Source organism: Anabrus simplex, chromosome 8 (genome assembly GCF_040414725.1).
Source record: "Anabrus simplex isolate iqAnaSimp1 chromosome 8, ASM4041472v1, whole genome shotgun sequence".
Taxonomy (NCBI): Eukaryota; Metazoa; Arthropoda; class Insecta; order Orthoptera; family Tettigoniidae; genus Anabrus; species Anabrus simplex.
Genome location: NC_090272.1, coordinates 187,244,135 through 187,262,511, shown reverse-complemented (window position 1 = coordinate 187,262,511; position 18,377 = coordinate 187,244,135). Strand labels below are relative to the sequence as shown.

Genomic DNA, 18,377 nt, shown 5'->3' with positions numbered 1-18,377 from the left:
TCTTTCAGTCTCTCAGCTAACTTTACTGATGTAAAGAAGTAATCAGTGGTCACGTTACGTACTTTCATGAGGTATGGGTCCATAAGTTTCATGACAACAGTTTCAGGCAGTGACTCATTGGCAGGTCGCATTTCGTCTTTCCCAAGATAAGGAAACAAACTGCACACATACTTAGAATCAACGCCTACCAGTAGCCAGAATTTTATGCCAAATTCATTTGGCTTGTTGGCCATCTACTGCGTGAACCTGCACCGAGTTTTGCTGGGGGAAGAGCTGTTCATCAACTGTGACATTCGCTCCTGGTTTATAGCACGCATAACAATTCTCAATAAATCTATTCCAAAAGAAGAAACCAAAGCAAACTTATCTGTCTGCAAATGAGTGGATCTAGTTTTACGCAGATCAAAGCGCAAATACCTTAGAATTTCTTTGAACCTGTTTCTTGCCATTGTGTTAGAGAAAAAAGGGGGACCCCATAAAGAAGACCACATATGATCTACAGCTAGACTAGTAAGTTTATAAGCTCCACGGGCGTATAACAAAGCAATAAAGGCATCTAATTCTTCCAAAGAAATAGACTAATTATTATCCATTGTCTGTCTCCGAGCTTCGGTCTCTGTGCACATCTTTATATGCTTCAACGTGGATGCGTCAATGAATAAACGCCAGGCACTAACCTTGCTATTAGTCTCTACGTTATGCTTAGCGTCAGATGTAGGTGCTGCTGCCTCTTTTAGTACATTCTGAGCAGCCATCCTTCCAGGAGGGTTCCCACTACTGTCAATAACAGTCCAAATAGTTGTTCCATCCTTACCATGTAACTGATTACCTGGTGCAATTGAAGGAGACTTTACCAGTTCATGACCTCTCCCACCTCGTCCCCTTCCTCTTCGAACAGGTTGCCCGCTGCTAAGAGATAGTCTGCAAGATTGATCACGGCTGGTTGAAGGAGTAACTGCGTCTATCGTAGGTGCGAAGTCCACTGTGTGCATATTTTCATTAGCCAAATCACTATCACTATCCGACATATTAACACATGAGACATAAAATCCTCATCGTCACTCATTACGTCTATATCTGATAATGTATCTTCGTCACCTGATTCGTCTTCTCCTAGCTTTACAAGTTCTGCTAATAATTCAACAGGAGTAAGTTTTTGCCGCCAAGCCATTATTACGCACTATACGACACAAGGGACTGGCAATTACTCGTCCACTGCAACCACTGCTAGAGGCATACTATTTAGTTACATCATACGCCCCTATAGCGCCACTTGTAAATATATCACAGGAAGCAAGCTGTGAGCAGAATAGAGCTCTCTGTATCAAGGAAGTGAAGCGGTCAAAATGACCACTTATGGCCTTCCTAGGTATAAGGGACAATATCGGTGTTCCCTTATCATCTACGGATGTAATTTTTGGCGTGAATATACATAATGCTAAAAGATTAAAAGTCACAAAAGCAAAACCTCATGCGAAAAAAATTACAAGCGTGGAAATACCTTGAAATTCGCCAATGGTCAAAATTACTGCTCTGGCCGTTCTAGTGTTAATATAACTAAGGTTTGAAATTCAAATGGCCAGACATCTTCACAATAACAGCTTGTGGAAGTCCATATAGTTTTGCAATCAGTTCATTATTTGCATGTTTGAATAGTTCTATTGGAAGTTAATTCCAGGAGCTTTCTGGTAAGGTAGTACTTTCAAAGCTATCTCAAATTCTTGTTTGCCATGGTAAAAGGTTGTGAATTCAATTTCTACAACTCCATACTGCAACTTGAAAAGTTCTTGGTACAAGGTCTTGACGCACTATGCCCTGTGCTCCCACACTATCAAGTACTATCCTGAACTTTGAAGTAGTTCTGATACACCCCAGACTAAATAATTATTTAAAAGCAATTTTTAATAAGATTTCTTACATCAAGAATTTTACCTCTGTGACTTCTGCAATAGCAGACTACATTTTGATCTTAGAATTTAGACCGTGATCAACTTTGTTTTCTTTTGCATTTTGTTTTCTATAAAATGTAAATGTGTATCATATGATTAATAATAATTTAAATAAGATCAAAGAACTAGCTAGAAAATTATAACAATTTCTTCCTTTTCTATTCTATGTCATGGGCTTGGAATAGTCTAGTCAATCTGAATATGGTAAATCACGAACATTTCATCCACATTAAGGATGATTCTACACTTTACAGACATTCGAAAGACAACTCTCTGCGAAGATCACTTGCAGCACAGACTCTGCATTGCTTTAGTGGAACTTTTCATCTGTGAATTATCGGTATCACTGATGATTTCAGATACACTTGTGTCACTTTCTTCATGATCAGAAGATGAATTTTTACTCCATCGAGCCACAAATGAATTTACATTGACATACACTATGTTTATTTATATATTTGCAGAATACATTATGTATATCATTTAATATTTATAAATACTCTGTGGTATGGAGCCTTGGTCACAACACCATGAAAAGATTCTGCCATCTATTTCTCAAACGATGTAAAAACTACAACTGGCTTTGAAGCCTTCAAAAGCAAGATATAACATGCTGAAATCGTAAATGCACAGACAGAACCTTCTATCAATCTGAATGTGAGGACAGACAGAATTCATGAAAGTGAGGGAAAGGAATGCACATTTCACGTCAGTCATTCAAGATCTTACCTACATCAAGCATGTAATGAAAATTCCACGTTTCAGTCTTCATGGCCGACCCAGAGATTCCAAGATCCCTCTGACCACTGAAGGTCTTCTGGGAACTGAGAGAGGAATTTGATTTGTTCTCAGCCATTCTGAACTGATAAAGCAGTGGTTTTCCATTGCCTTCAGTATGTAACATCAGTAACTCCCGAGGGAACGGATGTTTTCTGGAGTTGCTGCTGAAGACAATTCCTCCAACTTCGTAACCATTACCTGCCACTGAAGATATTATCTTCAACTACAACCCTGGCAAAGCCCTCCCGCCTATTTAGAAACTCTGGAGAGAGGGTGGACCAGTATTTTAAAGCCCCAGGTGTAGGACTACTTCTTGGTCCACAGGTCCTATTGGGAGGGTATTCAGACCAAGAACGACTCCAATACTTAGACTGTAACATTAAAAAATACATAGTGACCAAAGTAGCCAGACTGTTGGTATTGGCTAACACTAAAATATATCACATACATATTATACCATCATCATCGTTTCCCAACTCCAGTTTCCCGGGTGTGGTGTACAAGCGCTCACCATCTCCTTCTGTCTTCATACACCTTCTGTTCCAGTACATCCTCCCATTTGTGTCCTCTCTCACATATTATACCAATGGTGGTAATTTAACACGTAAAATGTAACATCATAGGGAAAATAAATGTTGAACATATGAAAACAATTTGCCAACAACTACTCAGCACATATGTGCTGTGAGTGTTTCTATATTTGGCCTAATTCAAGTAGTACATTCTGGATCATTTAAAAATTGTATTAAATTTTATCATCGGAATTTGTGGGGCACCCTGTACCGCACATCGATTTTCTGGGACTTGACAAGACCCAAACTTCAAGAAATGTCCAAGGACAAGATAATTTGCATCAAATTAAAAATTTAAATTCCAATGGCTTAAATAAAATCGAAAGGTAACTCCTGTGCGGTCACTGCTCATTAATTTTGCTGTGCTGTTTCCCGCTGCACCATCCAGCGCTGGTTACCTTCAGGAAGCATGTCGCACGGTAGCTTCAATCTGTCTTTGGGATCATGTAGAGTGGACGCGTTGTCCGGGAACTCTGTGCTCCTACTGTAACCCAATTTAACTTAATTTTAAATCTTAATTTGTCATAGGAGTTTACCCATCGATTTTAACTAACACGGATCTCAACAAATTTACGATGATGTAAAGGTGCTTTACATCCATTCTCATGTTTGCATAAGGCAAGCTTTTCTAACAGTTTCTGTACCTTAAAAGCACATTGCACACTGAGCTTGTCTTCAGTAAATCTGTTTTATTGTCAATTGTTTTCCTATGACCTGTATTATTCTTCAGTGAAGGTGATCGCTTCCCATTTTCAACTTGTAATTTTCTTTGAATATCAACCAATGGGTGTGCAGTGGACCAATTCGCTTTCGCACCTTAACTTCAGTTTTATTTTATATCTATTGTAATTCAAAAAGTATTTTCCTCCAAGCCTAGTACCAGCAAGATCATTGTAAACTGCAACTTAATTACACCAGGGTTCGTATTCATATCTTGAGTTTATGCTGTGATGTTTGGGACATCACTGCATGTTTTCAATTATTGAACTATATAATTAATTGATAAGATGTATATATTTAATCACTAATAGGTCATTTTTAAATTTATATATATATATATATATATATAGGGTTTTTATCATCCATTTCAATCATCATTTCATTTCTTTGTATTGCGGCTATAACGCATTCTGAACGAACAAATTATTGGGTAAAGTATTTCAACATCATTCATATTAATAACTTGCAGTAAATTTTCCAATAGCCGTTGTGAGGTGACCAGAGTCAGCAGGCTAACTTCAGCCCATTTCCAGGAAAAGTACGTCATCTAGGTTACGAGAGACCTTACCCTCTCTACCTCATGAAGAGACAGTCGATACATTATAAACGCCCACTTTTCGAACTTCGCTACCTGACACTTTATTTCAGCGGGAAAGTTCAGCCTATGTGAATGAACGTAATGAAGCAACGTGATGGATTCACAGCAATACATAGGAGAAGGGATGAGACCTCGAATCTTACTGGACCATATGATATGGCTGATGGAAAGAGACTTTTGAACGGATATACTTCGAAGACAAGAGCTGGAGAGGACAGTCTTATTCTTACTCGTAAGCAGATTGTTACACGTATTCGGACATTCTTATTCTCACTCTTAGACACTGAGATACTCTTGGAAGACATTCTTACTACGATTCTACGTCTGCACATCGGAGAAGATATTAACTTAGTTCACTTCGCATCTGAGTAGTACCGTAGGATACTACTCAAAAGTTACTCTCATTGGGACTTGTTATCTCAATGACGAGAGGTAGTCAACGGGAGAATGGTTTTGACTAGTATAGGGAAGGAGAGCTTTTATTATGAATTTAGCTACACTACTGTTCCGTAATACGGAAGAATACAAGTGTATTCTCTCCATGAACATAACCCATGGTGGTTTTGCACTTAAAATTAGGACTCATTACGACTTTATGTAAGGAGTAAAGTAGGAAGTGTTAAAGGCAGGAAAAGCATAAGGAGGACTGGAATCCAACAACAGATGAGGCAGCCGGTACGAGAGATCCACCCATCAGCTTCAAGACAACAGAGTCTACATATGGTGAGCTTATGGCATAAGTTACTGCAAGTCTTCGCGCAACAGTTCATTTTTTTAGAGTTAATTTCATTCAATTTTTCTCTTGCTTCCGTAAGTTCAGATTTCGTTAATACGCCGTTACGTCACGTTTTTCATCCTAGTAAATAGCTGTTTTAATTTGTATGTTCTGAAATTATTATTAATTATCAACTTTCGTTTTCAAGAGATAAGCTTGAAGGCTGGCGCCCATGGGATATTGTTTATGGAGAAACAATGAGATATCATTTATTTATTTTAATATTAAAGTGACCCACCACGTTATAATTTTGTCAAACATCTGTGGGCAGAGTGGGTACGTCACAATGCTAATGTACTTTTTTTTGGGGTGTTTTTTTATAATAAATAGGTATTAACTAAATTATTCTTTTAAGTTTCGGCCACAAAAGTCCTTTGATCCACAACCTCATAGGATTCCTTTTGCTGTCCACATCCTGACTTTAGTTGTCGTGTATTTTAACCTTGTTTAATTTTAAACATTTTATGAAATGGTTTTAACGCTTATGACATTTGTTTAATGCACTAAACCACTGTTACATTGGTAGTGAGACCGTGGTTTTTGTGAAACCTCGAGAAGGGTTATTTAGTTAACACTGCGATTTTTTTAAAGATATAAGTACCGTGTGTGCATTCCTAATCTTTGTTTTCTTGTGCCTTTTTAAATGATGGTTGCTCATGTTCAACATTCACATCCTAAGGGAGTCACCTATAATTTCCGTATAAGGCATCTGAATGTGTATGGCATTTTGACCATTATATGGATTCAATGATTTGTTGTTTTCAACCTGTAATTACCTGAATGTTGGTAAGTCACTGTCTATGATATTTTATTTCAATTTTATTATTGTCAATTTATTTTAAAATGTGTCTGTGGTATTTATTTATTTACTCGAGTCAGAAGCATACAATAGAACTTTTTTGTCTCGGTTTTTACATTACAATTTAGTAACAATATGTCTGTGGTAAGACTTCTGCAAACCTAGTGAATATTATTTTTAACAAGTGCCATAAAGGCTTCTGCGATACATTTCTATTGGTGTTGTTAATTTGAAGTTTTCTGGATCTGTTTGCAAAAAGCCACAGAGCAGCAGGTCTAGATGGCATCTACAATGAGCACTTGAAGATATCACTGCCATTTCTAGTAACAACATGGACAGAGCTTTTAGAAACAGTTATAGTTCCTACAACACAGCAGAAGACAAGTATTAAGATGCTCTTAAAAAACGGGGGATGTAAGGAATTCAGAGTCATATAAAGGAATAGCATTGGAATCAGCAGACTTCAAATTACTTACGAGACCGTTGACACAAAGACTGAACATATTAGTACACCCACTGCTGAACATGTTAGTACACCCATTGCTCCAAGGCAAACAGTTTGGTTTCAGAGCTGTGAGATCAACTCTGATGACAGCCGGGAATCTCTTACAAGACATTCGCAATGTAATTGCACAAAAATGTGGTAAAACATAAGTAATCTTCATTGACTACTCAAAGACCTTTGATATGGTAAACAGATCAAAGTTATGGAGGATTTTTTTTTTCAATTTGCTTTACGTCGCACTGACACAGATAGGTCTCATGGTGACAATGGGATAGAAAAGGTCTAGGAGTGAGAAGGACGTGGCCCAGCATTTGCCTGGATGGACGAAATTGGAGGAACTCATTGGCTATACATGGTTGACAAGGATAGTAGAAAGTATATTGATATTCTGAATCAAGCACAAATTTACGAATACCTCAGTAGATCAAGATGAATCTGCCAAACCAACGAGGTAGTGCAAGGCGACCCACTAAGTCCGTAACTTTTCAATGTCTTCACACATGATGAGATAAAAGAGATATGCAGATGATATGGCACAAGCTAAGGATAATAAAAATGAACAACAGGTTGCAATGGATTTAATTCCTGCATAGGTTGAGAAAAATTTAATGGATACGAATACCAGCAACACAGAGCTGGTAGTCTTCAGAAAAGGAGGAAAATTAGCACATGACGACTTCCTCTTATGTAAGGGACAAAGACTGAAAATTAATAACCACTACAAGTACCTAGGGATCAACATCCAGATAACAGAATCAACTTTCTCAATCCATCTGATAGAGAGAATTGCAATGGCCAGGAGATCCATCGACAACATTAAACAACTTCCGCATTTATAGAGACAGCTATGAGGCTGTTCAAAGTGAAAGTATTGTCGATAGCCACATATCATATGGAATTAATATGGGAATATGTCTCGGAAAAGGCAACTATAAGAACTTGAAAACCTGAAGGTAAGGTTCCTTAAATGAGTTTTTAATATGTCAAAATATATGCTATCCTGACTGATCTATGTTCTAGCGAAGGAGACATTCCTAGTGGAGGATGTAAGACTCCAGTTCCTCCAGTCAGCTACAGTGAACCTTTGTATCATACATGACACGTCATGTGTTTTATCTTTTTCTGGCTCAGACAATTAGTGTAACAAGTGATGATTGATTGTATCATACATGATACATTCTGCGTTTTATATTTGTGATTGTTGTTGTCCTCTTCTATTGCACATTTTAACATGATGCAACGCATCTAAGGATTTCAGAGCCTTATTTTAATTTCATCATAATTTTACGTGTTGTGCACATAGTTCATCCCAGATGCTTTTAATACCTTTTAATGTAATTTGTGTTTGTTCATTTGTTTTAGTCATTAGATGTGTTGGTACAGTTTTGTATTATGGCTGATGATGGTCAGCCAAGTCCGAAACAAGTTCCAAGATTTAAAATGTAATGACCGAGCTCGGTAGCTGCAGTCGCTTAAGCGCGGCCAGTATCCAGTATTCGGGAGATAGTAGGTTCGAACCCCACTGTCGGCAGCCCCGAAAATGGTTTTCCGTGGTTTAACATTTTCACACCAGGCAAATGCTGGGGCTGTACCTTAATTAAGGCCATGGCCGCTTCCTTCTCACTCCTAGCCCTTTGCTGTCCCATCGTCACCATAAGACCTATCTGTGTCGGTGCGACGTAAAGCAACTAGCAAAAAAAAAAAAAAGTAATGTAAACATTGCATAATATAGTATTGAAAAGATGGATCATTACAACATAAGTTCACTTTTATTGTGTTTTATAGGTAAGTGGAATTTTGCCCCTTAAGATCAAACCGAACAGAAAAGAAATGAAGTTAATGTCAAAACGTTGTCGATGGATCTCATGGCTGCTGCAATTCTCCCTCTCAGATGGATTGATGATGATGATGATGATGATGATGATGATGATGATGATAACGTTGGTCTCTCTCTCTATGCAGTGTCAGAGAACAGTGAGGAAAGTAGCGCCATCTCTCGACGTAACTCAGAACTACCTCTGTACTCATGATGGGGGTAAAGAGGGAAATGCACATCAATATGAGTATTTACCTAAGATGTATTTGAATGCTTCTCTCAGACGGAAGAACGAGAAGTTCTCGATGTATTTGAATGCTTCTCTCAGACAGACGAACAAGAAGTTCTCTAACAGAATCTTACTGATTGAGCTTGTACACCAACATCAAGTTGTAATGATGGTTATAGGTCACTATCTGAAAGCAAATCACTCACAATCAATTGTTTGCTTTCTTTATACTTCCTATAAGGAGAAATAAAATGTTTTTTAATTTTTTCCGAATTTGCTTTACGTCGCACTAACACTAACACGATGGAATAGGAAACGGCTAGGAGCGGGAAGGAAATGGATGTGGCCTTAATTAAGATACAGCAGCAACATTTTCCTGGTGTGAAAATGGGAAACCACAGAAAACCATCCTCAGGCCTGCCGACAATGGGATTCGAACCCCCTCTCTCCCGAATGCAAACTGACAGCTTTGTGCCCCAACCCACACAGCCACTCTCTCGGTGAAATGAAAATGTTAGTTAACACAATTGATATGTACTATCTGCATAATATATGAATGAAAATACACAGTAGAGTAATAAGAGAATTAAAACAATCAAGAGCGGGACTGAGAGAATGAAAATACACATTTTCACAACAACCAAGGGCGTAATATCAAATTTACATAAAATAGCTGCAATTTAAAATTTCTTATATGTTCCTCAAATAATATACACATCTTACAAGGCTAATCTTTGTTAAAGCGCTTCTTTTTTTCTTTTTTTTTTTGCTAGGGGCTTTACGTCGCACCGACACAGATAGGTCTTATGGCAACGATGGGATAGGAAAGGCCTAGGAGTTGGAAGGAAGCGGCCGTGGCCTTAATTAAGGTACAGCCCCAGCATTTGCCTGGTGTGAAAATGGGAAACCACGGAAAACCATCTTCAGGGCTGCCGATAGTGGGATTCGAACCTACTATCTCCCGGATGCAAGCTCAGAGCCGCGCGCCTCTACGCGCACGGCCAACTCGCCCGGTAAAAGCACTTCTTAGACACGAATTGTTCCTGATGTCCAGAGTTCGCTTACATTTCAGTTACTCAAGTTATGTAAGATTTGAGAACTTGGTTTCAAATGCAAGTATTGATTCTTAAATGTTCTCGGATGCAAAGTAATCGATTCTGGAAAGTATTTGATTCTGCCCATCACTAATTGTGAGCAACAGGAGGGGGGCTTAAACAATGTTGTGAGATGGACAGTAGACAATGGTATGAATGTAAATGGGATGAAAAGTAAAGTTGTAAGTTTCACCTAGATGAAAAGTCCTCTTGGTTTTAATTATTGTGTTGATGGGGTGGTAGTACCTCATGGAGAGCACAGTAAGTACCTAGGTGTTAATATAAGGAATCATCTTCAATGGGGTAATCATATTAACGAGGTTGTTAAGAAAGGTTATGGATCTCTTCAGATGGTTATGAGAGTATGTAGGGGTTGTGGATATAAAGGAGAGGGCATATAAGTCTCTGATGAGACTGCAGTTAGAGTATGGTTCCAATCTTTGGGACTCTCACCAGGACTAATTGATACGAGAACTGGAAAAATTAAAAGGAAATCAGCACAATTTATTCTGGATGATTTCTGACAAAGGAGTCATGTTACAAAAATGTTGCAAACTTTGGGTGGGAAGAATTGGGAGTAAGGAGTCAAGCTGCTTGACTATGCAGTATGTAACAAAGAAAAATTGGAAAGATTGTTCCTCCTGATCAACACAACTCTATTTACACAAACTCAATCAACAACACGGAGATGACATTAATAAATTACGTATGTGGTATGTTTCGAGCTATTAGTGGAGGGCTGACGTGGAATGACATAAGCAGAAGCTTGAGTGGAGCTTTTAAAAGTAGGAAAGATCATAATATGAACATAAAGTTGGAATTCAAGAGGACAGATTGGGGCAAATATTCATTTATAGGAAGATGAGTAAGGGATTAGAATAAATTATCAAAGGAAATGGTCGATAAATTCCCAAGTTCTTGGAAAATATTTAAGAAAAAGTGGTGGTGATGGTGGTTATTACTGTTTTTAAGAGGAAGTACAACTAGGCAACCATCCTCTATATAACACTAATAAGAGAGAAAAAAAGGGAGGATCTGACACTTCAAAAAATGAAGTTATTGGCCAAAGAAAGGCAAGGGCCACGAAGGGCGTGAAAATGAAAGACTCCCTAGACCTCGCAAACCTAATAGCGTCAAGGTTGGAAAAGAACAAGAGTTGACCAAGGAAGATTGGATAGGATAGATGAAAGTGAGGAGCCTGGCACAAGTAAGTGGAAGCAATGCCAGAACTCAGCTGAAGGCCCGTGGTCGCCAGTCCACGTTCCAAAGTTCAGAGCCCCTGGAGCTCCTATTAGTCACCTCTTACAACAGGCAGAGGATACCGTGGGTTTTACTGACAGGGGATCTGCCACCTGGGAGACAGCCTTAAATGCAGATCACCGAGCTCGATAGCTGCAGTTGCTTAAGTGCGGCCAGTATCCACTATTCGGCAGACAGTGGGTTTGAGCCCCACTGTCGGCAGCCCTGAAGATGGTTTTCCATTTTCACACTAAGCAAATGCTGGGGCTGTACCTTAAATAAGGCCACACCAGCTTCCTTCCCACTTCTAGCCCTTTCCTGTCCCATCATCGCCATAAGACTTACCTGTGTCGGTGCGACGTGAAGCAACTTGCAAAAAATACATGCAGATCAGCGACGTTTGATTTTAATGCGGATCTTCAGAGAAAGAATTTATTGTTGTATGTAGTAAGACATGAAATATATGTTAGTATTTGTCAAAATCTGAAGGTATTTTTTACAAATGTCCGAAAAAAGGCTTATATAAAATAAGTTCAACGCTTTTGATGAAGGCTGTGGTTTCTATTAGATAGGACTGCTCTTGAGGGGGGAGGGACTTCTCTTAAGTGCCGCTCCATGGCTAAATGGTTAGCGTGCTGGCCTTTGGTCACAAGGGTCCCGGATTCGATTCCCGGCAGGGTCTGGAATTTTAACCATCGTTGGTTAATTTCGCTGACACGAGGGCTGGGTGTATGTATCATCTTCATCATCATTTCATCCTCATCACGACACGCAGGTCGCCTACAGGTGTCAAATCAAAAGACCTGCACCTGGCGAGCCGAACATTTCCTCGAACACTCCCGGGACTAAAAGGCATACGCCATTTCATTTCACTTCTCTTAAAAGTTTTGCAAGCTGATTGCCGGGCTTAGTTTCATAAAGATGTTAAAAAAGTAGTAGTCTGTAAAAGAAAGCAGCAATTTTCTCAAAAATATTCAGAAAAGTTCTTTAATAATGTGATATTGAGGAAATGTAGGTGTATGAGTACTTACATCCTCACCGATCTCACACCAGCCTGGTCAGCCTGTGTGCTGCCTTGAGTTGAACTACGAACAGCTGATTGCTTGTTTGGAGTAGTAAACGTGTAGCGGGAGGAGTGGAGGGGTTGAGGGGAGTGTGAAAGAGAAGCAGAAATATGCAGGTTGTACGTACTTGTTACAGAGTTTACGAAAAAAATTTAATGATCTCCTCAAATAAGATGTAGATACTTTTTGGATATTTCATTCAAATTACCATTCGGATTATTCCTTTGACCTATCTTGATAAAAATGTGCTCAAAGATGTTTAATAGAGTCCTTTATTAGCTGTTCAAAGAATGGATAAATATTGATCAATTGACAAAAATGAATGATTAAAGTCAGACATGTGAACGCTCATGGCTGAGAATCTGTTATGTCTCTTGGCATTAACATGTTCTTGATACTGGGTAAGGGAGTTATGACCAGTTTGACCTAGATATAAGTGGCCTGACATTGGGTATGCTTCAACTTGTATATTCCAGATTTTGTGAATTTAGTATTGCAATTATTAACACTATGGGGATTCTAAATCAAAGTAGAAATATTGTTGACCATTTTTAATGCTATGTTAATGGTTTTTTTTTTTTTTTTTATGTGCGAAAGTTCAGTTACTGCAGCAGTTTCTCAGCGCCGATATCTAGCTGCAATTGCACTGTCATCTGTTTCTTTCTAGCTGACTTCTTGCGGTGGACTTGATTGTGCGGTGCATAAGGCTGCCAACTCTTGACCTTAAGAATTAGTGGTACACTGTTAGGTGCAACGGAGCTACATTTTAACTTACAAACTAGTGGACTGGTTTGGACTGTGATCCAGCAAAGGGGGCCTCGGGGCGTTAAGCCATTCGTCTGGATTGGTTACGTCTGGTTAGTGACAAAATCATTGGACTGTGATTACAGATTGCATTTAGTTGTACTTTTATTGTGCATGGGTTGGTAACGGAATGCATTTCACTTGACTGGTAGAATCGACACCATACTAGATTGTATCTCAGCCAATAGAAATGCTACAGCATGTGTGAGCAACGAATAATGGTGTGTGCTAACTTAAGTTATAAAAAACGTAATTCTGGGGAATGGTGGGTGGATCCCTGGCTGTCGCAGTGACCACATCTATTCTCTACAAGATATTATTATACCTACGATTTGTACTATTTCACATCCATTATAATGATATAAAACTTATGCTGCATGTCATCATTACCGGGACAAAACCTCCTATGTGATAATATTTTTGGACATATACTGACCCCCAGCATATACATAATGAAGAGCGAGAATTCCTTGACAGTATTCACACAATATTGCACCTCAGATGACAGAATCTTAACGGCCAAAGTTCTAAGCTAAAATATTTCACAAAGAAGGTTTTGTCCCGGCGGCGACCATATACTGAATTTCTAACCACTGCCATTAACACCTCTGAAATGTTCTATAAGGAGATTGAATAGGTGGCTACAATAAATTTTATTCTAATAAAATCTTACTTATTGTTATCTTCAATAGGTACGGAACAAACATGAGATTAGTTGCATGTTCTATGAGGGCCGTGGAAACAAGAAAAAAATTATCATATAGAGGATCAGTACCATGATGTCTGTCAACAAGAATTTCAGTGTCAGGGTTTGGTACAGAAAGAATTGGACACCAACTCTACAGCACTACCTGCTGAAGTCCTCATAACCAGTAGGCCTACAGACCAGATGGGGGATATTGGATACTATTCCAAGACAATGTTTCAAACTTAAAATCAGCTTTCCTAAGCACAATTCAAATTTTCGCCGTGAAATGTGCAAGAAAAACACTTACCAGAAGCACCTCCTGCTGCCTTTAGCTCAAGCAGTTGTGTCTTTATTAAATCACGAGTTAATTCTATAACTTCTTCAAGATCTACTTTAAGCTTCAAGAGTTCTTCATTCGACGGGTCTGTTGTAAGAGCTGCCTCAACCTGAAGAAAGATTTACACATTATGACAACTTGTCAACTGAGACACAAAATTCGCAATGAGATTTCTTCATTGCATATAAAGTTTACCTGTTGCAACTGCAGTTTGTAATTCTGTAAATTCCCTTGCAAATCGTCGCCCATTGCTCAGAATGTTTTAAATATTCAACAAAAAATAGACCTTATGAAAAAACAAAACTTTGTTATTAGTAAGTTCAACTACACAACACGAAAAACACCTCTACTCTCGTTACCATTGCGCTCTACAACAGTTTATTGTTTCCTAGTCCACTTTATGCAGAGGGTTTGCAACATCCATTTTCCCCACCGCCGTCTCGATCCTCCTATACTGCCTGTTCTATGCCACTAGTTTAACACAGGAAGGCGCGACTACCAATATTTCTCCAAGTCGCCGTAAGAGTGCAGCAGTAGACGCACAATCTTCGCTATCAGTGTGGGTGTAGTACTGTGTTATTGGTGCATGAATGTGTGTGAAAACCTGAGTTATTTCGTAAAATATGTAAACGTGTCTGGTCACTTCCGTTCGTACAAGAGATATTTTGTATAGAACTGTTAAATGAATTAATCAGGTTATGCTTATAGACATTTCAAAAGTGATTTTAAGGTGTTGGTACTTGTTTCTTTCTGTTTGTGCAAGGTATGTTTTTCGCAGAACTAAAACTTCAGATTCTTTCCCCGAAATATTCAATTGTTGTGTACCATTTTGCCAATCTCGGCAAGGTGGTTCGCAGCCAGAAAAGATAAGACTCAATGAAATACCGTCTAGAAGGGAATTAAGAGAAAAGCGGCTGTCGGCTTTATCCAGGCAAGGACCTAATAAAGGAAGTAATTGGATATCTTCAGATTACGCTCGTATCTGTGCCTTTACACCTTATTTCAGAAGGTGATGGAGCCTCCGCGGCTCAGGCGGCAGCGCGCCGGCCTCTCACAGGTGGGTTCTGTGGTTCAAACCCGATCACTCCATGTGAGATTTGTGCTGGACAAAGCGGAGGCGGGACAGGTTTTTCTCCGGATACTCCGTTTTTTCCTGTCATATTCATTCCAGGAACACTCTCGAATATCATTTCATTTCATCTGTCATTCATTAATCATTTCCCCGGAGGAGTGCGACAGGATTCGGTAGCCGGCACAATTCCTATCCTCGCTGCTAGATGGGGGCTTCATTCATTCCATTCCTGACCCGGTCGAATGACAGAAGAGGCTGCGGATTTTTTCATAAAGTGATTAAAGCCGTGGAGGATAGTGGATTCCTTGTGATAAGAATTGTGACGGACAATCACAAAACAAACGTATTCATGTTTAGACATTTTGGGCAACCTCAGATATCCAAACGATAATATTCCAATCAAACTAAAAACAGGAAATCGAATCCTAATTTGCCGGTACTAGGTTCGTGTTGTTGAAGAGAGGATGGATTGTGACATTTGTGTCAGCAACATCTCACTGCCTAGAGCTTCGACACCGCTAAATGGAACTGATTATGCATCAGGACAGAGGAGGAATTCGATACCCGAAACCTTATTTTGTTGCTCTGGTGAAGCATCTGCAGGAGTTCGTTTAAGCTGCTGTGCCCTATTGTCGAAGTCCTTCAAACGTACGAGCGTAATACGAGGACTTGTAACGTCTTCCCTTTCAGAATACCGGGTGAGTTGGCCGTGCGGTTAGGAGCGCGCAGCTGTGGGTTTTCATCTTGGAGATAGTGCGTTCGAACCCCAGTGTCAGCAGCCCTGGTGATGGTTTTCCGTGGTACCCCATTTTCACACCAGGGAAATGCTCGGGCTGTACCTTAATTAAGGCCACGGCCGCTTCCTTCCAATTCCTAGGCCTTTTCTATCCCATCATCGCCGTCATACCTGTCCGTGTCGATGCGACGTAAAACAAATAGCAAAAAAAAAAAAAAAAAACCTTTCAGAATGTGTTTTGTTACAGTGTGAAGTCAAATAACATCAGCAAACTGTTAGTGATATTATCCTAACCAAGTTCGTAAGACCTCTGTTATTTGATATTGCGTTGGCAAGAACACAAAAATTTCGGTACCACGCCAAGCCTTCGTCCAGGCAAATCTTTAAATTGTGCATGAAGAGGCCAACTGCGACTTCATACATGTAATATTGCCGATATTTAATATTATTTATGTAATTTACGAGCTTCAGTGAACATATGACCATACTGCATATTGTTTTGTAGGCTGTCGTCATTAGAATAAGTTTAGAACATTGTGCGTCTATGTCTGCCATCTAGCGGAGAAATGTTGTCGCAGCGTAGTCGCAAAAAGGCTCGCATAGAGCAGGCAGTATAGGAGAATCGAGACGGCGGTGATTTTCCCAAACAGTCGCCCAACCAATACTTGGCCAAATATGTAGTACACAGCAAACTACACTAGATCGTGCTAGTGACTTACCTTATATCAAGGTCAAAGAGGATAACAGGATAAAAGATCTAAGAGACATATTGCTTATACCCAGAAGTTCCACCAAGTTCATCAGGATGTATGAAAAGTGAGCTTGCAATCGGATGATGGTAAGTTAGAATCCCACCTTGAAGATTTTTTTTCATGGTTTCCAATTTGCACACCAGACAAATGTTCAGGCTGTACCTTAATTAAGGCCACAGGCACTACATTTCCCTGCGTCACCGAACCTTCTATGTGTTACTGCGACATTAAACCATCAGCAGAAAAAGAATGTTCATGCCATTTAGTGTAACGTAAAGATTATATGAAACTTAAATTAATTTACTCGTATGGTCATTAACTTCTATAAGATAACATTATTATTAGCAAAAAAGTCAAAAAAAGAGGTCAAATTGAAATAAAATACTGTGGCGGCTGGCGTTGGTCGATACGATCCATCATTACACAGGGCTAGTGCAGCTATTTACAAAACAGTTCACCGTTAGATGTGTTTTTAATGGGATGTGAAGTGATTCCGTTAGGAATGTCAAGTTTAAATAAATAATTTAAAACAGAATATTCACTATCGTTGTGTTTCAGGATAGAAATAATCAAAATTCATTTCAGTCGAATGGATTTTGCACCCTATTTACTGAATAATGATTGGTTATTAACGACATAGGCCTACGTTAGATGCAAAACAAGGTTATGTAGCGCCAACATATCTAAGAAATGTCACTGTAATATTTGTCCCAAATGCAACATAATAATTTCTTTTACACAAATGAAGTGAAAAATCAGCGACAAATTAAGAAATACCGTCCTTACTAGCGAAATCCCTACAGAAATGTGTAACGTATTTACAGACAGTAGACAGGACTCCCTTATATTGTATTCCGGTGCTCGTGCCGTATTTTGTTTTTTCTTCTATCCTCTTTGTCCAGGGCTACCACTGACGAATGCTATGTCTGTGAATTCTCATTATATTTGCCCATATCACTAGCGTGGGCAGTTCAAACAGCAAAATAGCATGATCCCTGGACCAATAATTTAATGAATTAGTTAGGGCACAAAACGAATGAGCAACATGAAGAAACCAACAACTAATTAATTCAAACAAATTCAGTGAGCAAAGACATCACACACGAAAGTGTTAGACAAACAAAACGCATACCGAAGCGCTACGACGTAGCAGAAAAAATAGTTGTAAGGTAGTAAATTATTATCCATATTATTCTCTGCAAGTAAAATATTTCGTACTATTTCTTAATTTACCGCAGATTTTAGACTTTACTTGTGTACTAGCAATTATTATGTTCCATTTGGGACACATATTACAGTGACATTTCTTAGATATGATTGCGCTACGTAACCGCAAAACAAAATACATTTTACTATGATTCGAAAGGAATCAGAGAAAATAGCAGAAAATATTTTACAAATAGTAATGACTTAAGATAACAATATTGCTTCATAAATGGATTCATCACTATCTGTATCAGAATATCCAATGTTTAGTTTATGTCTCTAGTAGAACTCAGTGAAAATTTGTAAGGACACGGAGTCTTGAACTACCTACTTTTCTTTACTATTTAAGGTTTTTTTGTTTGTTGAAGTTGGTAACATATGTACATAGCAACAAGCGTGTTAATCTTGTTTAATGATGAGTTGTTAATAGTGTCAGTGTAAACATTTAAAGTAATAAAAGGTCTAGGTGGACGTGAATATTATATTGGACCACATCCAGACAATAATATTAACAAGAGTGGTACATATTGGTGACCCCGACGTGATCAAGAGAAGATATGGCGAATAACGAAAGCGTGCCCGAAGATCGACCAGAAGCAAATAAGGTTAGCGTAAAAATTCCACCTTTTTGGACAGAGAGAC

The 18,377-nt window shown here is 38.9% G+C and overlaps 1 protein-coding gene across 1 annotated transcript in view; it reads right to left on the bottom strand.

The window, feature by feature from the left end:
- Spf30 (Splicing factor 30) overlaps positions 1–14,379 on the bottom strand; it is an 84,631-nt gene extending 70,252 nt beyond the window's left edge. The window contains exons 1-2 of the mRNA XM_067152567.2: positions 14,165–14,379; positions 13,940–14,078 (exon numbers count right to left, since the gene is read on the bottom strand). Of these exons, the coding sequence (XP_067008668.1) occupies positions 13,940–14,078; positions 14,165–14,218 (193 nt within the window). The 5' untranslated portion in view covers positions 14,219–14,379. The remainder of the gene's footprint in view (positions 1–13,939; positions 14,079–14,164) is intronic.
- Positions 14,380–18,377: the final 3,998 nt, after the last annotated feature.